The sequence below is a fragment of the Pipra filicauda genome, unplaced genomic scaffold (genome assembly GCF_003945595.2).
Source record: "Pipra filicauda isolate LSUMZ 115617 unplaced genomic scaffold, ASM394559v2 scaffold218_size1660888_pilon, whole genome shotgun sequence".
In the NCBI taxonomy this organism is placed as follows: Eukaryota; Metazoa; Chordata; class Aves; order Passeriformes; family Pipridae; genus Pipra; species Pipra filicauda.
The window spans coordinates 1,244,171-1,259,501 of record NW_024104330.1 but is presented as its reverse complement, the minus strand read 5'-3'; the positions used below and the strand labels follow the sequence as shown (position 1 = coordinate 1,259,501).

Here is a 15,331-nt window from a genome sequence, read left to right as displayed (position 1 = left end):
GGCTTGTCCTCTAGCAGGCCTTGTGACCAGGTTGTCTCTGTCTTCGGCTCTAGCTGGAACCAGTGAGGGCTGTCAAGTGCCAGGACTCCTGCTTCCAAGCAAAGTAAATCCCACTGGTGAGAAAATCCCTGGACTAACAAAGGACTGAAGAATTAATTCAGTGCTAGACCTGGGAATAAGAGCAGTAGCTGAGCCACAGGCACTGGATGGATCCCTGATTCCTACAACTACTCTAGAGTGAACGTTGCCTGTTGCTGATTTTGCCTTTGCCTCGGGATGTCACAATATTCACGCATTGCTTTCTAGGTTCTTTGACCTTATAAACAGGTAAACGAGAGAGGGAAAGAATGTTATTACTATTCACCATATCTGTAAAACTAACAGCATTCAATGGTGCCTCATCTCCCAGCTACCACATCTCCTGGGTTGATTCTGGTTCCATTATAGTTTGGAAATTAGAATAAGGTAAAGCCAAAGGGATGGACTGGGTTTTTTATTTCCTTTAAAATGGTTACATTAGAAGTATTCATTCATAGAGGTATTTTAAGGCAGAATGAGTCTTTGTGATCATTGTTTCTGATTCAGCGTAAACTGTGTCTCTGTTTAAAAGGATTTTTGGTGGTTTTGTGCAAACTCTTGAAATGTTAAGTTTTTCAGTGAGTGTAGCAGCGAAACAGGGGTTTCTGGGTGGAAGCATCATGACCCCTTCTCCCCCTGTCTGTTCCTCACAAAGTCTACTTAACTTTTGAATACTTACCAGTTGTGTCTTTCTCTGGAGTAAACTTTCTCCTGTGATCTTGAGTACAAAGCCTTAGCCTTTCCTTGGGCAGCAATGAACAACCCGCTTACAGTTGTAGCTAGATGGAAAGTAGGAGCTTCTGTGGCTTGCTCATAAGTCAGGAGAGAAACAGAGTGTAAGAATCCTACACAATTCTGTGAGGAACAGGATTCTGAACTGCAAAATGTTTTTAAGCCCTTTTGCCCATCAATCCTATTGTTGTGTGTATGCATCACTAAGGAGCAGTAAGCTGGATTTCTTTAATTAAGCTGGCACAAAGAAGATAAAACTTGATTTCTAGAAGGGGTAGAAATCTAACTGCAGGCTCGTAGGGAGATCCAGTTCCTGTGGCATGTGAGCTCTTTGCAGAGGCCTGTGGTGTTGTGACATTCCTGCTGCTGTCGCACGTACAGGCACTCGTGCTGACCTTACTGATAAAGATGTGTTGTCAAGTTGCTCATGCAGGGATTTTTCCATCCTGTAACCCACTGCACAGGGTTATGGGAGAATGCTGTGCTGTTGTAGATTACAGAATAAAAACAGAATAAAATTTTATTTAGGAAACTTTGAGTTTTAAGTCAGGGCACTGAAAAGAGGAAGAAATTACCTGGGACAAATGTAGGAAGGAGAATGGGCTTGTTGCTGGTGTCTGCTGTCAGGAACAACCAGGATCATCCTTTTTGTCACTGAAACCTGACAGAATTCATCCATCAGTGTCGGGATCTGTCAGTGTCTAGGTGCAATGAACAGGTCAAATTTAGACTCTCAGCTGGAAGAAAGAGGTCCCGTACGAGGCATACTGCTTTTGGTGTTGGTGGCTGACAGCCAGCCAGGGGTTGTGCTTGTGTGAGACCACTGAAACCAAGATGTACTGCTCAAGCCCTGCAGCCTGGCCTCCTGCTGGCACAACTCATGCTTTGCATACTCTTCCTTGCTTCTCCAATCAGCTTTGTGGGAGAGCTGTATCAGCCAAGGATGCAGACCTCCTCCCTTCCTCGGAAGAGACGGGGCTTTGGCATGATGTTAGCTGAGCATAAGGAGTCCACACGTGAGAAGATTCTTCTCTAATGCCATTTGGAATGGATTTCAACTCTTTCTGGGACCTGGCAAGGAACAGAGGCCCTATTACCTTCATCTATATCCAAGCTCAAGGCTAAACTGCTTGACCAACTCCATTCAGTTTTTGAAGCTAGGGAAATTTATAGAACTTAAAACACATTAGTTGTTGTTTGAATTACTTTCTGAGTATACAAATGGGGAAAGCCATTGAGAGAAAACCTGAGAGTAACACATTCATGATGAAGGGGCATCAGGTCACCTATGATGCAACCCTGATTCCTGGGAGACTCACTTGGGATGCTGATTACCTCATGCCAGAATTTTGCCTGGTCTCCCAAAGAAGTCAAAAGAGTCACAGTTGTCTCAGCCTTGCAGGATACTTATCTGTACTGGAGCTGACAATCTCCCATCTCTGTTATTAAGGCTGAAGAAGAGTTAGTAAAGGCTCAGAAGGTGTTTGAAGAGATGAATGTTGATCTGCAGGAGGAACTGCCTTCACTATGGAATAGGTGAGTGCTGGAAGTTTTCCCGAGGGCTGGTTGGAAGGAAGTGAATAGCCAAGCTCTTGGTCTGGATGGGGTGTGTGCTCTTCTTTTCTGGATCATCTCAGTCTGTCCTAGGATTTTCCCCCCAGCCAGATTCACCCTGTGCTTTTTGGGCTTTGCTTCATGATTTTCTTGAAAAATACAGTTTTACCACAGGGAGAAACTGTGTTTCTCTGTTTGTCCAGTTAATCCTTTTGCCCTACCAACTCTGCCCAACTTTACTGGAACACTTGAGAGACTGTGGATTTGCCATACCAGTGACTGTGGTGATGAAAAGGGAGGTGAAAGAAAAAGACTGACATTTAGCTTGAAGGATGACCTGTAGGGCAGCAGAGGCTGATTTATGGGGAGGGCACAGTGGAAAGCAGTCAAAATCTTCCTAGAAGTGTCCCAGTTTCTTATTTTTGAATGCAGCAGTCATGTCTGGATTGGCAGTGCTGGTCTGTGGGAAATGGAGAGTGGGTGGCAGCAGGGTGGGAAAGTGAAGTGCTGATGTCTGCCTTCTGTCCAGCCCGGGGTAGGTGTCCTTGCTCAAAGCAGCCTGCAGGCCTGACTGAGGAAGGAGCTGGGAGGGATACAGGCATCTGGGTGTTTCCGTGTGCAGAACCATGATGCTGCTGGCCTTGGTGACCATCTCGCTCCTGCTGTTGTTCCTTCAGCTGAGTGCTGGTAGAGCACTCTCTGTTGGCTGCTGGCAGGCTGGCTAGAGGCAAGTGGGTGACAGGCAGCTGCTGAGATTTTAAGGTGCCACAGGTTGTTCACAGGCTCCTGCTGTCCAGCTGATCCTTCTGCTTCCCTATTGTTTTCTGTGTCTATCCTGTGCTTTCGTACTCTTCCTGCCTCTGAAGCAAACAGTTCATGCTTTTTTGCTTCCCCTGTTGCTGAGGGACTTCAGAGGGAATTGATATCTATCATCCTGCTAATTCCCCCAGCTCTCCCAACACTCTGTCTGCATCACAGCCTCCATCCTTTTTCCATCTTCCTATTCAGGCACCTTTTTTCCCCCTTCTTTCATATTTTTATTTTCTTTCCTCCCTGCCCTGCACCTCCCTCTCCCTTTAGCCAGCACAAATTCAGATCATATCCCTGGTCTCCTTCTCCCCTTGGATATGTTTGCCCCGTACCTAGCCTTTGTTCCATCACCCCCTTCACACTCCCCTGCCACCCTTCTCTTTCCACATGTACCAGACCTGACAGAGTTCAATTTAAATGGGAATGGTGGGTGAAACGTAGCAGAAGGGGCAGAATTGAAAAGTATAGGGAGAGCATTGTGTCCATTAAGTTCTTCTGTCTTGTTTTTCATTTGGCAGTCGTGTTGGTTTCTATGTCAACACATTCCAGAGTATAGCAGGCCTAGAAGAGAACTTCCATAAAGAAATGAGCAAGGTAAGGCAACTAACAGCTTATCCTGCTTATCCTCTCTTCGCTGCTGGTAAAAAACAACAACAACCACCACCACCACCACCAAAAAAAGAACCCAAAAAACAAAACAAAAAATCAACCAAAAAACTGTCAGGAAAAAACAGCCCTGAATCGGAGAAAAATATAAACCCGTAGTTTTTTTAATTTGGACAAAGGCTATCTGACATAGTAATGTAAAGAGATGGAGTACAGGGAAGAGACTGCAGGGCCATGCAGCAGTGGGGAGTTCGTGTCACTTGACAGCGCTCGTTTGCAGATCCACAGAGGAAAGGGAAGCCATTCTCACATCTCTCTCTTGCTACATTTTTTCGTTTGTCTCCATTATGAATCTGTAACCTATAACCTGGGCACATTCAGCATGGTATCTATTTCCTCCTCCTCTGCTGCCTGGTAGCAGGTTGCTGTGTACCCTCATCCAGCCTAGCTGTGGGGTTGAAAACAGCAGGAAATCTGCCAATCTGCAAGTTGGCTGAAGACTGAGACCTGCCTCACTCCAGTCCCTCAAGAAGGCACTTCCCTGCGGTACCTCTCTGCTTTGGTTTCTTTCCTACCCTGTGACCCAGAAGAAGGCATTTGAGTACTTAGCGTGGCCCTTATATGGGCTACTAATTTGTCATGAGTTGGGAATCACAGCAGTAAGCAGTGTTGTAAGCTGGTGGTGGCAAGCTGGATCCTGGTGCTCTGTGTCAGTACCCAGAGGAGACCTCTGGACCAGTCTGTGGGAAAGTCTTCCATTGCCAGTGTAATTTACAAATATGTTCTTGTTCTTTCAATTAAAAGCTAGAGAAGTCTCCTGAATTCCTTAGGTCTGTATGCTGCTTCCAGGAGTTGCACGCCCTCTATAAATGTTGCACTAATCTTGAGGAGGGACTGAGAGCCCAGCTGGAAAACCCTTATATTCCCTCCACTCCCCAATGTCATCCTGACAACAAGACAGCTGCTAAGCAACAGGAAACATTATAGTCCTTCAATTCCCAACAGTCAGGGGCCTTCTGACTTGGTGTAATGCATCAATTTTGAGCCCTGCTGACATTTTATGGGGTCTTTTCCAATTAATAGCCTGCTCTTCTCCACTGAGGGATGAACTAACTGTTAAGAATAGGGAGGGTTGTTATAATTATCAGTTTGTTACTGTTAACTTACATTCAACAAAACATGGGAAAGGTGCTTGTTAGACAGGAATGCTCTTGTATGATGTCAAGATTTTTCTTTCTTGAGGAGTTTTGTATGAGACCAGAGCTTTTGCTTTGTTCCATAAAAACCATCTGTTTCTTGTTACTGCTACAACATCCAGTTAACTGCTGTTGTTGCCTGCAAAATGCCTCCGACACTGATTACATGGGATCCCTCCTCCTACCAGTGTTAAATCTGGTGTCTCATCTTATTTATGGATTGGCTGTTTCAGAGTAGGAGTGTCTGAAGTGACTGTTGCAGCCTTTGGTGCCAGGGAGTGTTTAACCCCTAATTTCTGCAAAGATATCTAGGTGCTGCCTAAACCTAGGTGGCCCAGGCAGACCGTGAAGTTAAAGCTTGTTGACTGGAAGTCTAGTTGCCTTTGACTCCACAGCTGAAATGGCCATAGATTTGATAAGCAGGTCTGAGGAACAGCTTTTGGCTACAAATCCAAAGTGAAGCTTCAGTTCTAGCACACAGACCCTTAGATAAACACTCACCCTGCTTCTGCAGTGGCACCAGGCAGCACACCGGCAGGGCCAAGTGATAGAGAAGCTAAAAGGGTGATCTGTAAGGAAGACAGAGCATTCCCATGAGGAACATGGGAATGTTCAATAGCATTTCATACTCCACAGAGAAGTGGAAACAGATTTAGGGCTGTTCTGTCTTGGGATAGCTGAATATGTGTGCATATCTGGGCACAAGCCTGTGTTTCGTCAGTCTGTGCAGGCCAGCCCAGACTCTCTTCTGGCACTCGTGCTCTTTTCTCATTCTTTTTCTTTCTTTTGTTTTTGTATTTTGCAGTTGAACCAAAATCTTCATGATGTCCTGCTGGGTCTAGACAAGCAGTACTCAGGCAATGCCTTCCCTGTTAAAGCACAGCCCAGGTCAGTAACTGTGGGTAGTGTGTTTCCCTCAGCAGGGGAGGAGGGACAGGGATGTCTCTCCTAGTGATGTCGAAACCTCCATGCTTTCAGTTGGAAGTGGTTTGATTACCTGCCAGTGCCCTCCTGAGACTTCCTAGAACATGTCCAAGATTGCACTTGGTGCTGGCTGACACAATACAATACCTCTTACCTTTCTAGGTTAGCATCTGGAGGCCTAAACTTTCACTAGGTGCTGATATGTAGGCAACTGATTCTCAGCTCTGCTTTTTTAAAGTCTAATTCCATGCACTGACATGTGCTACTGAGCTGTTCTTCCTTCTGGGTCCAGTTGCCCAGCACCTGTCCTGTTCTTTCTCTCAAAAGCTTCCACTATGTACCTACAGCTTGAGCACCAAGAGCCTATTTAGTTCCCCAGCCTCCTCTTTGGCCCTCCAAACTTGGAATCACCATTTTGCCAAAGCCTTATGCCTGTCCTATATACCCAGATGAAGTGGATTTCCTTTTCTGCGTTTGAGGAAGGAGTTGCAGCGTCACTAATATGAGGCCTCCTGACCTCAGAGAACTTTCAATCTGCGTGTATGCAAGGAGTGAGTGTCCTTTGGGCCTTTAGTTTTGTTTCCTCAGCTGGGTCCTATCCTGTATGGTTAAGTGCAAGTCTGCACATTCTCTAGCACTGAGAAGGGAGGGAGAGGTTGGGCTCTGGATTGGGCTGACTGGCTCTCATCCAAGTGTGTGAGTGATGAAATAGTGTTAGGCTCTGGCTTCCAGCTGCTGCTAATCCCACGTGCTGGGCAATCAGGAGCACAGCCCAAGTCTTCAATTGGTGTATTGATGGAGGGAGGAGGTGAAGTCAGCATGAAGTAAGGGCAAGCTGTGGTCTGAGTGCATTGATTCAGAAGGAGTAGATCAGCTGTTGAGACCTCTGTGCTCCCTTGCCGCTCCTCCCAGTTTAACCTTCTGTTGTAGTCATGCAGAGATGACTTGTGTGCCTTCTTCCTCCAGTGTGTGTGGTGTTTGCCAGCTCTAAAGAACAAGGAAGTTTGAGTTGAATTTGGCTCCTGAATTTTGGATTGCTGACACCAGGTTTCAGAGATGCTAGTAGAAGTACTGCTTGTGAAAATGATGTCTTCTTCCCAAGTTAGCGTGTTGATCACCCCAACTCAACCAGACTGAAACCCTGTGTGGAGGCTGTGGTGCCCATCCTCTTCCTGCTGTGGGCTGCATGTCTCTGTTAGTAACATCCTCCAGGGTCCTTGGAGGAGGATGAGGTAACAGGACAGATAAAGGCTATAGCCATTGCTTTGTCCAGCTCCGTCCTCCTCCTTTCTTTCTTCCTTGACAGACTAATTGCAGGCTGCAATGACAGTCTGGCCCAGAGATGTTAATTGCTGTTGTGCATGAAGTTTCTGGCCCGAAAGAGCTTTCAATGAACAAATTACCTGTTCTCACAATTCTTGCCCCCACAGACTGCTGCCTTCATCTGGGACTGTAATGGGTATCTCAGCTGCAGTTCTGTGCTCTTTGTCTGGCTATGAGACCACATGGCCCTAAAAGCCAAAACTGAGAGTACACATGGAGGTCCCTGCGTGGGGAGCAATCTGAGTGCTGCAGCTTCATCTTGCTGCATCTTTGCTGAGATGCCAGACCTGCCCCAGAGCAACTCTCTTCCTCCTGAGTGCAGTGGGGCAGGGTGTTGTAGGAGGATGTAGCAAAGGTTTGCCAAGGTAGTAAATATGTTTTGCAGTGACCAGGAAATGCTGTGAGGCACTTCTGTCTCTGCTGCACATCTGGCCTCTCATTGTGGCACAAGGCTGGAGTGAAAGTGTGTGGGAGGAAATAGCTTATTGTGGTCTGCAGTAGGAGCAGATGCTTCCCTAACCCTTTTCTACTGGGAAAAGGATTGGAGATTGATACAATGGCAGGAAATGAATGAGGAGGTGTGAGAAGAGAGGCAATTATCTGTACGTATCATTATGACATTTGTGTGAGGCCTTACAGAAATACTACTGTTGATGAATCTGATGCTGGCAGTGTAGCACAGTAGCACAGAGCAGCTGGTGTATTTCTGGGAACCTCAGGCACGGGTTTGGGATTTGCTTCTGAAAGAGTTTGAACGTTCAGGGCTCAGATGCCTAGAAGAGCTAGGAGATCAGTAGCATTATCCTAGTATGATTGGACAAACTGGAAAAAGACATGGTAGGAAAGCTGATGATTAAGTTCCATGTACAAGACTGTGCAGATCACATAAGTAAAGGAGAATGGGGAACTTGTTTCTTTTGCAGCAATATTCACAGTGGAAAGTGAGCAGCTGTGAAAAAAAAGGACTTTTACAGGACTCTGGTGGTCTATACAATTTCCTTTTTCTTCTCCATGTGCACCATGGCCCCATGTTCCAAAGTGCAGGAAAAATTCTAGTTTGCTTACATGTATATAGATCTTTCACAGGCATAAAAACCCTTCTCCCACTTTCTCCAAACCAGGCCATAGCTTTCTAGGAATGAAGAGAAGTGTGTGTTTGTGTGTGTGTGTGAGAGAGAGAGGAGATCCTGTTATCTTAATTACAATGAGTTTTGTGGCACCACATAAATGGGTGCATGGAAGCTTCCTGGTTTAACTGTGCCATCCTGTAACTGAAGTGATTTGCGTGCCATCCTCAACAGAAAGAAAACTAAACTGTTCGCCAGGCTGAGGAAAAAGATGAGCAGGTACCGGTATGGAGAGCAGCATTTCGATACGTGTTTGATTTAGTTCCTAAAACTGGAGAGGCTGTTGCTGGACTCTAACAGCCTGGCACGTGTTAACCCTGTGGTGGGAGAGGGATTCTTTGCATGATATGATGTGTTCATGGCCTGCTGGGTCCTGCTGAGATCTCTGTGTCTGGATAATCCCATTAACTGCTTGTGTGCCTGATTTGAATCCTTGCTTCTTTTCCTATCTAAGAAGGCAGTGTGAAAACTCAGGCATTGTCTGTCCAGTTGGTTTTATGTGATGGAAAATGCAGTGCTGTGTTTTCCATGGGATATATGATCAATTTTAGGTTTTTAACACTTCTAGCTTTAACTATTGGGTTTGCCCATTTGAACAAGTCTGAAATGCTGTATTCTCATTTCCTTCCTGGCCAGGGAGGACCAATAAACAGGTCTTTCACACTCAGAAAGTCCTGTCCTATCTACCTGTTGCATTTGGAAGGATGATGAGGTGGGAGAAGGACACTTCCAGCTTTGCTCCTTACTTACTCTGTTCTTGAGGATCCTCACTGTCTTGCTCTATCCATTTAAAATTTTGTGCAGAGCTGAAGGAAAAGGAAGTCTGTTGTCTTGGATAAAGACTAATGCCTGCATCTTGCCTTTCAAGACAGTGATGGCATTGATTAACTGGATTGCTACAATGCCTAGAGTTACCATAAGTTGAGGACTGACAAAAACATGCTCTGGAGCAAAGTGGGAATTGCTGCATAATTCCTCTAATTTTCATTTATTTTTATTCATTGTGTTGGTGCTCCCTCCATGGGGCTCCTATAGGAAGAACAAAAATGGAATTATCAAGATGATATCCTGCAAGCAATAAAAGCAAGTGCTGGTGGATTGGTATCCTTGCTTTTCTGATTCTGGCTTCCTGCTGCCTAGGGCAAGTCATGCCCTTCTCTTTGTCTCTGCCATACATCCTTTGTAAAGTGGGAGGTTAGAGAGTGGAGAATGGTAATTGAACAGGGAAGCTGATTCTTGGTACTTACGTCTCAAATGAAAAGTAGTGAAGCAATGTCTTGTGTTGTTACTATTCTGAGGTTTTCTACTATAGGAAAAGGAGGATGAGGATTCACTGGAGTACTTTTCTGGATGTCTGTCTCTGTCCTTTGTTGGACTGGTGTTGTACCTGTACCAGGCAGGAAGTCTAATATTTCCAGTCACTGAGAACGAATGGATGCTACAGCAGAAGGAGAGCTAATAAATCTCACCTCGATGAGCTCTAGCCACAATGTCCTCCTGCTCTGCCTTGATAAAATCCAACTGGCCCAGCAGTTAAGGTGCCTGACCTGGGCTGTGCTGGGGATTTCTGCTTTTAGAGCAGCTGCTGGAGTCACAGAGAAATGTGCAATCCCTGGTGCAGGGAAGAAGGGCCTGGGGCTTGGTCAGTCTTTTATCTGCAGAAAGAATGTACATTTGTGTCATCACAGGTTTGGGTATGTAGGTGCTCTATTTTTTTTTTTTTTTAATAATTCTTCAGTATGCTTTGGTGGTAAAAAATGAATTACTTTTGGCTAAAAGGCCCTGTGTGAGCCTTAGCTGAGATGCCAACCTTTTTTTCTTTTTAATCTGAGAACTTGGCAGGAGGTAACTGGTTTGTTTTTACCATATTGGAAAGTAGATTTCGTCCTCTAATGTATGCTTGTTACAAATGCATGGGAATCCCATCTGCAGATGTTACTTTGTTCTTCCAGAACAAATGAAGCAGCCCCATGAAGGGTCTGGGAGCTAAGCAGCACTAAAACAGGCTGGGGAATTTTTACTTTCCTTTCAGCTGGAGTAACTGCATTGACCCTGTTCCTAGCTCTCTATTTGCAGAAGAAAGTTGACACCCCCTTCCCTTTCTCACCTGATATTCCTGGATTTGGCATCACTTTCCAGTTGCTCATGGGAAGGAAAAAGACAGGGCAATGACCTTGTTGTTTTGGCTTGCTTTTACTGTGTTACTCATGTTTGGTCAGTGGGTACAGTCCCCACACTCTTGCTTTTTCCTGCATTTCTTGGAGCAAGCAGTTAGCTGGAGACAGGACTTTGCTCTGTGTGGGCTGTGTGTGCTCCCTGAGGACATGTGAAGGACAGGATCCTGGTGACTGTCTCTCTTGATGCTGGTTATACTGGCTAAATTCATGCAACAAGTGCAAGAATGAAGGTGCCACTCGAGGGGCTGAAAAAGGCTCAGCCAAAATTAGCACTGGCATTTTCCTAGGGGGATTGGCCAGCACATCAAACAAGCTGTAAATAGTAGTGACTTAATGAAGTCTTTAGTGTGAGGCCCTCACAGCCCAGTTTCTTTCCCTCATCCTACAAGGGCTGACTCACATGGGAGCCTTTTACCAATATATCTCCAAATTAAGTAATTGCCAGGCACCAGAAATAAGACACTACAAAGCTGTTTCATGGCCTTTAGAAAATAAACCTAAACTTCTTTCTCACTGGGAGAAATGGCCTTTTTAAATCCCTAGAAGGAAAAGCTTACCCTTGTCTTGGTAGGCCAGCTGATAGCCAGTAGTCCCAGTATTCCCAGTGTAGTCTGGGCATTTGAGAAGTCATGTCAGTCTAGGTGTAGATCGCTCTGTCCCCCATCTTCTCCAAAGTGCTTTCAGCTCTGGGGAAGGTAACGTGGTTCTCCCCTGAGCCCCCCCCACCCCTCCCCCCCCACCCCCAGCATCAGAGGACGTTTTCTGTCATTTCCTGCTGTTTCCTGGTTGCTCCCATTTAGATCAGGACTTCCTTACCTTCACCCTCCAACCAGTACTATTTTGAATCTGTAGCACAACCTTGTAAATTTTGCAGAATCTCTCACACAACCCACTGTATTGAAATGATTTCTGGAAACCTTTGAGGAAGGACACTGTAGGCATTTCCAGTCAGACTGAAGAGCTGCAAGGGTTGGCGTACATGTTCTTTAGTCTCTCGTCTTCTCTTTTTCCTTTTCATTTCCCTCTTTTTCCCTTGGTGTGTGTGCCCCTGGTTGAGAGCTGCTGGCAGAGAACGTCATTGGGTTTGTTGCATCATGTTGGTGTGCTGCTGGCATCAGTGTCATCAGAAGTGTCCGACCTGCATGTGGGCCTGAGAACAAGTGCTTTGTGGGGAAATGTGCGTGTGGGATGTGGATATGGGGAGAAAGTGGGGGGAATGGGTGAGGGCGAAGCGAATGGGGAGCTTGAAAGCTGGAATGCTGACCAGGGTGAGATGCTTGCTTGGAAGGGGAGGTTTGTTGAAATGCCTTGCTATCCCTTCTTCCTTTTGCTATCCCCCACTTGTAAACAAATGTTTAGGAATGAGGCCATCATGCATGTTAGCCAATGACCACCATAACTTAGGTGTCCCAAGTGTGAGTGGATGCACATGTCTGAAGCTCTGGGCCCTCTTGGGACAGAGCAAAGAAATAAATGACTTGATGTCCCTTCAGAATCTGGTCTGCATTGCTCTAGTTCTGGCCCTATGCCAGGATTTATTGTATCAAATTGTAGGAAAGGATATGTTTTTTTCAGCCTCTCCCAAGGCCTTCAACTTCACAGAAGTATGTCTTATAAAAGTGGAGGCATATATATCCTGCAGATGAGGTTGCACAGCCTTTTTGCAATATGCTGTGATATTCTGTTTTCAGCTGTGTATAGTTTTGCCAAACTGTAACCACTTCTGCTGAAATATCCCACACCAGTGTGTGTACTTCTGTATGACTTGAGATGTATTGATTAGTTGATTTTGTGGGAGCTGAATTTCAGCCAAGATGATTCAGCTGTTCCTGAGAATTTGCTTGTTACCTTCATCCCTGTTGAAATTCTCTGGTAACCAACATTTTACCAAATTTTCATAATTCTATACTTTAAAGCACTGGCTTGACACTCAACCAAGGCACCCCTGTAGGGAAAGGCGTGTGCCTCTTGTCAGTCCTTTGAAAAATCTGCCCAAATCTGTCCAAGCTATGAACCAACAAATGCCATTGGTGTAGCTTCTTGCAGCTTAATTCCCTGAAGAATCCCTCTGTGTGTCAGAAACAGTCCTGGAATAAAGACCAACTGGTGAGACTTTTCATAATAGTGAAATATCTATTACCAGCTGGAACCTCACTGTTTCTTTGCTGTCTGGAATGATCTGTGAAACCTCTGTCTAGTTTGCCTCTCTTCTGGCTTAGCCAGTTTGTACCACATAGAAGTAAATGTTACTATGGTTACAGCCTTATTCAGGTATTACGAATCTATTAGTCATAACCCATGCAAGTGTCAGTAGACCACCACACAGAAAAATTCTAATCTGTAGAACTTAAATAAAAAGCAAAGAACTCCTTTCCCCATCTGCTTCCCCAGTGTTAAAGACTATGACTTAATATCAGGCACGTAGGTTAGAATCTAGCAAAATCAGTATGCCTGGTTGTTTTGTTTTTAGTTTTGTTGTGTGTGAGGCAAGTATATCTATTCTGTAGGAATTTAGTAAGTAGCTAAAGTGAGTGCTGCAAAGTAATGCTGCTGCAGTGTGTTGCACTGCAAGTGACTCAGCAAAGATGTTTCTCAGAAGCTTGTTGAGGCTTCAAATATCTTCATCATGTGTCTGGACAGTGAAGCAAAGAGATAATGGAGGCCACTGGTCTGGTCTGGTTAGCAAAACTCCTCCTAGGCCTGGCTCAGACTTCTCTCTCTTTCTCTCTCCCTATCTCTCCCTTTCTCTCTCCACTTCCTTCAGTGACAGCACCCCAGCGAAAGCAAATAAAAGCCCCTCGCCTCCACCAGATGGATCTCCCATCACCAGCCCTGAGACCAAGACTGTCAACCATGAGCTGGAACCATCCACTTTGGAAGCGCCTGGGGCAAGCATCCCAAAGTCACCATCTCAGGTAGTGTCCCCATGACATTGACCATGTCTCCACAGTATGACCGCTGATGGCACAAGCTCTGTGAGTCAAAGACATCCAGCAGTTGCTTTTTTGGACCTCATCCTGCTACTGAGAACACAGAATGTGACATGATGGTTGTTCTCTTTCACTGGTTCCTGAGAAAGTTCCTGAGAATTTGAGTTGCTTCTGGGTCATCTCTATATCATATAGGGAAGAACTGAGTATCTCTGAATGGCTTTACAGGGTGAAGGCCAATAATATGTTTTGCTGTCTGATATGATGGCCAAGAAGATCCAGGGAGGATGGAGTTGTAGCTAGGCGAGGAAGTTTGTTCTTTACATTTGAATTAACCTGTGGAATTCAATGGTCCAGTTTCTTCTCAAGAACTTCTGTAGATGAAGAAGGTTAAAATAAAAAAAATTATTATTAATAAGGAGAACATCTGTACTTTGGATGTTTTACTTTACTACCAAGATAACATATTATGCTAAAAATAAAGGGGTTATATTCTTATGCTATGAAGAAATTACATGAGTTCCAGGAAGAAGACTGTCCATTATATGGAGTCTGATGCCTTCTATATGGCCTTTGTTAGGTCTTTCCATACAAGGAGATAGCCAGCAGCTACAGTTCAAAATAGTAGATGTAGCTACTCAGCATATCATATGATATGTTTGACTTTGGGATTTAAGGAAAATAAAACATTTACTTCCTCTTCCTGTCCCTCTGTTGCTGAGTGGGAGAAAAGCTTAGTAGGGAAAAGTAGTAACTAGAACAAATTTATGTCTGGTCCCAATCTTTGTATCTCAGTAAGTGGGACACTAGGGAGTAGCCTTCCAGGAAGAACTAAAGCTGAGAGAGGTTCTGGCCAAACTGGTATAGGAAAACCTATTGCCTCTGAAAAGAGACGGGTGCAACCCATAACTTCTTTGTCGTTGCCATATGTAGCAGCATTATTCCAAATCCAGGCCTGTGGGGTAGGCTGTCTCCTGTTTCTGGAGAGCCTCTCAGAATATTTTTCTCTCTACTGCATTTTTGACTTTTCTGATTATGCAGGGACAGGAAGGGGATGTTTTTGCATAGGCAAAAGGTTCCAACCCTGTGAGATGTGTGGATGCCTGGCAGTGTCTTTTCAGGACTTCTCCAGGGTCTCTGCACAGCCTAGAGTGGCTTCACCATGACCAAGGCTAGGACCTTGGAGTAGACTGTGTGTATGGGGGAGAGAAGATAGTATATCCACAATTGCCTTTCTGTTGTGGGGTTGGTTTTGATTTTTTTTCCCCAGAGATTTACAAAACTTGGCTAAAATTTTAAACAAGAAATTGTACAGATTTATTAAGCTGTTCCCAGCAGACTTCACTCACCCGGTCTGTGGACTTGTCTTAATGAATTTGGCTTGTTCCCTTTCCTTTAAATAGCACAGATAACCTTTGTTTTTACCAGCCTGCAAGTGCTTTCTTATTCACTTGCTGCCTGCCTGCCTGCCCACAGGAATGGGGCTAGAAGCACCCCTTGCCAAGCAAGCAGAATATTCCAGTGCAGCCCTGCAACCTTGGATGGGCCTCAGGATGAGACTGAAATGGTATTTGCAGCTAATGCTGCCACCATCTGGCAGCTCGTTCCCAGTCTATATTTAATTCATCCCCCCGGGCATCACTACAGTGAAAAGCAAGAGCTCCACTCCATAATCACACTACCTGATAAGAGATGGAACTGGCTCCGGAGGGAGGGAAGACAAGGGCAGGAGTTTCACACTCAGAGCCAAGCCTAGTGTCTGTATGGATAAAGTCTAGAAAGTGTGTGTCAGCTTGCCAGCCAGCTGGGAAACACAAGTGTCTGCTCAACTTTAATACTGACGTCTTCACAGGTCTTATTACTTTTGACCTCTG

The 15,331-nt window shown here is 45.1% G+C and overlaps 1 protein-coding gene across 5 annotated transcripts in view; it reads left to right on the top strand.

Annotated features, from left to right (window-relative positions):
- Positions 1–15,331, top strand: part of BIN1 (bridging integrator 1) — a 94,503-nt gene that overhangs the window by 56,268 nt on the left and 22,904 nt on the right. For all 5 annotated transcript variants that reach the window (XM_027734691.2, XM_027734696.2, XM_027734689.2 and 2 more), the window contains 4 exons: positions 2,261–2,346; positions 3,693–3,768; positions 5,782–5,864; positions 13,292–13,442. In XM_027734691.2, the coding sequence (XP_027590492.1) occupies positions 2,261–2,346; positions 3,693–3,768; positions 5,782–5,864; positions 13,292–13,442 (396 nt within the window). The remainder of the gene's footprint in view (positions 1–2,260; positions 2,347–3,692; positions 3,769–5,781; positions 5,865–13,291; positions 13,443–15,331) is intronic.